Source organism: Eurypyga helias, unplaced genomic scaffold (genome assembly GCF_000690775.1).
Source record: "Eurypyga helias isolate BGI_N326 unplaced genomic scaffold, ASM69077v1 scaffold5578, whole genome shotgun sequence".
NCBI classification, from domain to species: domain Eukaryota; kingdom Metazoa; phylum Chordata; class Aves; order Eurypygiformes; family Eurypygidae; genus Eurypyga; species Eurypyga helias.
The window spans coordinates 4,569-10,364 of record NW_010267454.1 but is presented as its reverse complement, the minus strand read 5'-3'; the positions used below and the strand labels follow the sequence as shown (position 1 = coordinate 10,364).

The 5,796-nt window shown below is 44.6% G+C and overlaps 1 protein-coding gene across 1 annotated transcript; it reads left to right on the top strand.

The window, feature by feature from the left end:
- Positions 1-593: 593 nt before the first annotated feature.
- Positions 594-5,276, top strand: NAA50 (N(alpha)-acetyltransferase 50, NatE catalytic subunit; the record flags this gene model as incomplete). The annotated part of the gene is made up of 4 exons (XM_010157419.1): positions 594-766; positions 1,174-1,293; positions 2,601-2,667; positions 5,022-5,276. Coding segments are annotated over 4 exons (541 nt in total), but the record flags the coding sequence as incomplete, so codon positions are not given.
- Between the last annotated feature and the right edge of the window lie 520 nt (positions 5,277-5,796).

Below are 5,796 nucleotides of genomic sequence, written 5' to 3'. Positions count from 1 at the left end.
TTGCTGCTTCTGTCACTCTTGGGATCACTGCTGGAGAACGTACTGTCTGCATATCAACAGGCTTAATAGGAGTTTGCTGCACACCGTACTGCTGCTTTTTAGAGGAGGATGTCTCTGAACTTAGTCTTTAAGCATAAGCTTTATATTGATAGGTGGTAAAATGGAGGCTGTCCTCAAAGCATGGGTAGGGACTTAATTTTCTTGGTCTCTATTCTAGCCTCCTGTCCTGTCGTCTGTCCCATCCCCCCTTTCTTTGTGTGTTTTGGTATTGGTGTGTTTGGGGTTTTTTTCCTGTGATCCTGATGGTCCCCAAGGAAATTAGTGGGATAAAGCTAGAGAGATCAGTGTTTTCCTGTCTGCACCCAATAAAGCCATGCATATACTGTGGTACATCAGTGTTAAGCATGGCTCGAGAAACTTCTGACTGCACAGCATCGACTGAAATTGGCTTTGGGAGTTAAATCCGCCCCCAACAGAAGACTTAATGGTATGGTTGAACACTGCAGTTCACATATGTGTCGAACTGGTTATATGGGGGGGACAGTTCTAAGCATAAAGAACATTAATTGTTGGTGTCCTTAGACGTGTTGCAGTGTGTCAGATGTTAAGCATGTTTTGATTTGTTCCAGTAGCCGGATCGAGCTGGGAGATGTGACGCCACACAACATTAAGCAGCTGAAGAGGCTAAACCAGGTCATTTTTCCCGTCAGCTACAATGACAAGTTCTACAAGGATGTACTGGAGGTTGGCGAACTAGCCAAATTAGGTACAAGTGTTCTTGCCAGTAATTGTGGGCTATGGTGGCAAAAGTGCTCATCATTGCTGTCCATAATGGTTTTGAACAGTAGATCCTTTTATTTTGTTGTTTTATGTAATGAAAACTAACTGTTTGGGCACCTCAGAAACCACGGTCCCAACCTCAGAGGGTTTCCGTTTTACTGGGAATAGGCATGTTTTCCGTTACAGCAGAAAACTTGCATGCTGCCAGCTTACCTCCTCGTGTCCTCTGGTTGAACAGCAGTAAGCCAGCTGCTCCGTCAGAGCACACCAAACGTTTGCCACGGTCTGTGGTGTTTTCTGGAGGGAAGGAGGAAGATAGAGGGTGTAAGGGAAGGAGCCGTACGTGCAGTTTGAGACTTGTGACTGACGATGCTTTGTTTCTCTCCCTGGCAGCCTATTTCAATGATATTGCTGTGGGAGCGGTGTGCTGTAGGGTGGATCACTCCCAGAACCAGAAGAGACTCTACATCATGACACTCGGATGCCTGGCACCCTACCGAAGGCTAGGAATCGGTAAGGAGGATCTTCCTTTGCATCTGAGGCATCAAAGAAGCCAGATTGCTGTGCGGCCTCTTAAATGCATTTTCAGATGTGTAACCGAGACAATGCACATTCAGACCACTGATTTCTTAGAGAGGACTTTGGAGAAAGGATCTGATTTCTAATGTGCTCTTTTTTTCTAATGTGCCTTTCAGTAATGGACCTTTTGTAGAACTTTCTAATTCAGGATTTCAGATTAAAATAATCTTAATCGCTTTATCGTACTGTGATGTAAATGTTCTGCTTCTGCAGATGTGAAAACTGATGCGCAGAGGGAGGAAGAAATTTGTCAGAGGTGCGCAGCCAGTGTGCAAGTCATGTCTCTTCCGGAGAGACCTCATTTCAGCCTTCCAGTGCCTGAAGGGGCTACAAGGAAGCTGGGGGGGACTTTTTACAAGGGCCTGTAGTGACAGGACAAGGGGTAACAGGTTTAAATTGAAAGTGGGGAGGTTTAGATTAGATATCAGGAAGAAGTTCTTTTCGGAGAGGGTGGTGAGGCACTGGGACAGGTTGCCCAGAGAAGCTGTGGATGCCCCATCCCTGGAAGTGTCCAAGGCCAGGCTGGATGAGGCTTGGAGCAACCTGGTCTAGTGCAAGGTGTCCCTGCCCATGGCAGGGGGGTTGGAACTGGATGATCTTTAAGGTCCCTTCCAACCCAAACCATTCTATGATTCTATGATAAGCAAAGCACAGCATTCCTTCCTTGGATTCTGTCTTCACCCTTACAAATGAAGGGGTTTTTCCCTATTTATTTTGTGTTTATCACTACTGATCATTCTTGCTCGGAGGTAGTACCTGCTCTCTGTCCACACTGCAATTAGTTCTTTTCTCCATGTTGCAAATCCATGGACTAGATTAACCAAGACCTTACAGTAACATGTTTGCCTTGACAATCCAGAATGAAAAGACAACTTTATTCTAAATTATTTTACTAGACCCTTGTTAGAAAAACTTAACCAATGCTTTCACTGCTTTATGCCTTGGTTTGACCATATTTTGAGGTGAGTTTGAGACCTTGGAGCTAGTATTATATAAGCTGCTTTATACATATGCTTCTGGGCTGTTGGGAGTTTTTTTCTCCAAAGAAACAGTTAATTAAGTTTTGTGAGCAGTCAGATAGCAAAATACTTATATACCATGTTTTATTTGCCTTTCCCAGTTCCCACAAGCCCTGTTGTTTTAGCCTACCTACAGTTAACCTCCTCAAGAAAGGCCTTAGCTACATACAGACTTCACTGTGCACTTCTGGTTTTGTTAAGTCTCTCTTTACCTTTTGGCAGGAACTAAAATGTTGAATCATGTCTTAAACATCTGTGAGAAAGATGGCACTTTTGACAACATCTATCTGTAAGTAAATGAGTTACACTTGTGGGGTTTTGAAGAGATGATAGAGGCATATAGGGGAGCAGAGGGAGGGAGATTCAAGGGCATTTTCACTGTTTATTTAACTGGGCTCATGGGATATCTTGTAAGCCCTAGCAAGAAAGCGAGGGGTCATGTTCTGGGCTTGTGTGATGCTGAGAAAACCAAAAGCTTGCTCGTTTTAGACAGCTTCTGCCAGTTTGCTGAATTTGGAAGTAGTCTAGTTAAAGGATGTTCTGTAGCAGAATGACACTGTGTGACTAAAAAAAGTTTGAAGTAGGTTTTTTTACCATACAGTGTCATCCTCAGAATGGAACATACTGTGAGCCTTGCATGCCGTTTTGATACGTTTGCTGTCTGTCTCTTAGGACAGCACTGAGCAGGTTAGCACATCTGACCGGGGGCGCTTGCCAGTGCTCCAGGTGCTCGTTCAGTAGCACGACCCGACTGCTTGTTCTTGCACTGTGCCAGGTCAGCTGTTTGTGCATCCACACAGTAAACTAGGGCAATGACCTGACCCAGCTGGGGAACCTGGTTTTGGTTTTGTTTCTGGGTGTGGGTTTGTTTGGGGTTTTTTTTGTTAATTAACTGCGTGTCTGTATAAGCACTTGGCATGATGCAGACATGAGAACAAGCACTGGGGTGGAGGAAAGGACTGTTTAAAAGAGCACCACCATCTAATAGATCCCTATGGAAATAGAGCCTGAAATCCCTGGATGCCAAAGCTTTGCTTCCCCTTTGCTGCTCGCTTCTGTTTCTTCCTGCGCACTGGTGTCTGTGTGAATACCAAGCGAGCTGATGCAGGTTTTGGCCAGAGCGCTTCGCTGAGCCAGCTGCTTCCTTGTCCATCACTGCTTGCTTATACTGGTACAGGCATGGTGCACCGGTAGGGAGAGTCCCACAGCAGGTACGGCTTGGATGGGCTTGGGCTGCCACGGAACTCACCCTGAACTCTTGCCAGGACTGCTGAAGATGCTTAGTGAGGAGTGTTTTGTTTACTGGTATCACTGTAAATGGAGTGACTTTCTCCTCAAGCTTAGTCCACCTCTGCAAAGGAGAGTCTTCCTCTGTTATTGTAGCTTTGTGCCGTCTCTGTAAGAGGAAGAGGTGTGTTAAAGAGGAGCTTGAGTTGCTGTCCTGCTTCAGAAGTGGTGGCTCTCGGATGCCAGTTGGTTGGCCCAGGCCTTCCTTTTTGCTTTCGCACCGTGTGTACAGCGGAGCAACCGCTAGCTGTGTTTAATGCAAAACCAAATCCTTTGTAATCCTATCCACTTCCCAGGGTGGGTTTCTGGGATGCCCCCAAGTTGGGCATCACTAAGTTTTCAGTGGCCCACTGATTTTCTGACTGTGTCTGTTGCTTGTGCATCTTCTCCCTGAACGTATTGTGCAGCCTAGCAACCAATTTGGTATCGGTGGCTAAATTTGTCATTATTACGAAGTTTTATTTAAGCTCTGTGGTGTTTATTTGGCTTCACACGAAGGTCTTTTGTTCTGCTGTTGCTTCCAGAGTTGCTTTGGTTCTATGGTTATGCAGCATGTTGTCATGACAAAGTGATTCATGAGCTTGTGCAGTGTCCACTGAATTTTGGGAGTGTTTTAATGAATGCCTTTTGCTGAGCCAAACATCTCTATTTTTTTTAATAGAACTTATGCAAATAAATGTCCTAGTTGCTTAGAATGAAGCAATGATGGCTGTTTGTTCTGGAGGCCTTGAGAAAATGCTAGCAAGATCTGTAAAACCCTGGGGGAGGTAGATAAAAGGGGAAGGGACTTTCTAAGCCCACGTACTGCCTTTGTGCTGCTGTAGCTTTTTGTGGGGAGAGAGGGATAGTTTGTGCTGCTGTAGCTTTTTGTGGGGAGAGGGGTAGTTAGGCGTGAGCAAGGAGGAGCAACCACCACTGCTAAGTGTAGGGATTGCAACTCAGTAACTGCTTTGGTCACCTACAAAGTGTCACTACAGGAAGTTAAAACTGGCTCTGTGGTGAAACTTTGTATTTCAACCAAATACCTGTCAGTTCTAGATTAACAAAAATTGAAGTTACGGAGCTAGTAGTGCTGAGATTCTCCTTGCTATTTGTGTTCCTTAAAAGAACTTTACTGAGGGGAAACATTTGCCACTTCTCAGAATGATTGCCACAGGCCGTCCAGGAGCTGTGTGGTGGCTCAGGGTTGATTTGGAAGACCAAAATTTCCAGTCCTGAACTTAAACCATCGTTCCTGTCTCTATATCTAGACAGCTCCTCTTCTTACCTTGTCTTTGTCCGTTGTGAGCGTGGTGGCGGAATACTGTACTGCAGAAAGTTCTGATGCCTGTCTGTCTGTCCTCCTCTCTGTCCCAGGCATGTCCAGATCAGCAATGAGTCCGCAATTGACTTCTACAGAAAGTTTGGCTTTGAGATCATTGAGACGAAGAAAAACTACTACAAGAGGATAGAGCCCGCAGATGCTCACGTGCTGCAGAAAAACCTCAAAGCCCTTTGTCTTGGCCAGAATGCAGATGTGCAAAAGACCGACAACTGAACAAAACCCCAACGAACACTTTCTTGCACTTGCTTGTCGCCAAATAAGGAAAGAGGCCTCTTTTTTTTTTTTTTTTCTTTGTGGTTTTCTTTTTTTAAACTCCACCCCTTCATCCTCTTAATTTTTTTTCTTGACCTCTCTCCAACAAAATGTAATGCTTCTTCCAAGGATTGTCCAATCATGTTTGGGGTTGGGGGTTTTTTTTGAGCTCTTTTCTGGCTTTTTTTGTTTTGGGGTTTGTTTGGGGTTTTTGGGGGGGGCTTTTTTTTTTTTGGGGTGGGAAAAGGTGTGCAGATCTCTTAAGTTTGAGGTGTGGAGGGCTTGAGCAGGTTATCCTGATGACAAGTTTCCTTCAGAATTATCTCTTTCAGTAAGCAGAATGTAAATCCAGTGGGGGGGAAAAAGGAAAAGCAGTATCTTGTCCTTTGACTCCTACATTATTGTGTTTTTTATAACCTACAGGGTACTTTACTCCCCTCCAACCTTTGAATGTTACTTCAATACTTCCTAATCTTCCTCTTAATTCCCTCCCACCTCAAAAAAGTATGTTTAGTTCTTCCTAATTTTTTTTTTTTTTTTTGCTGAGAAGGGCAG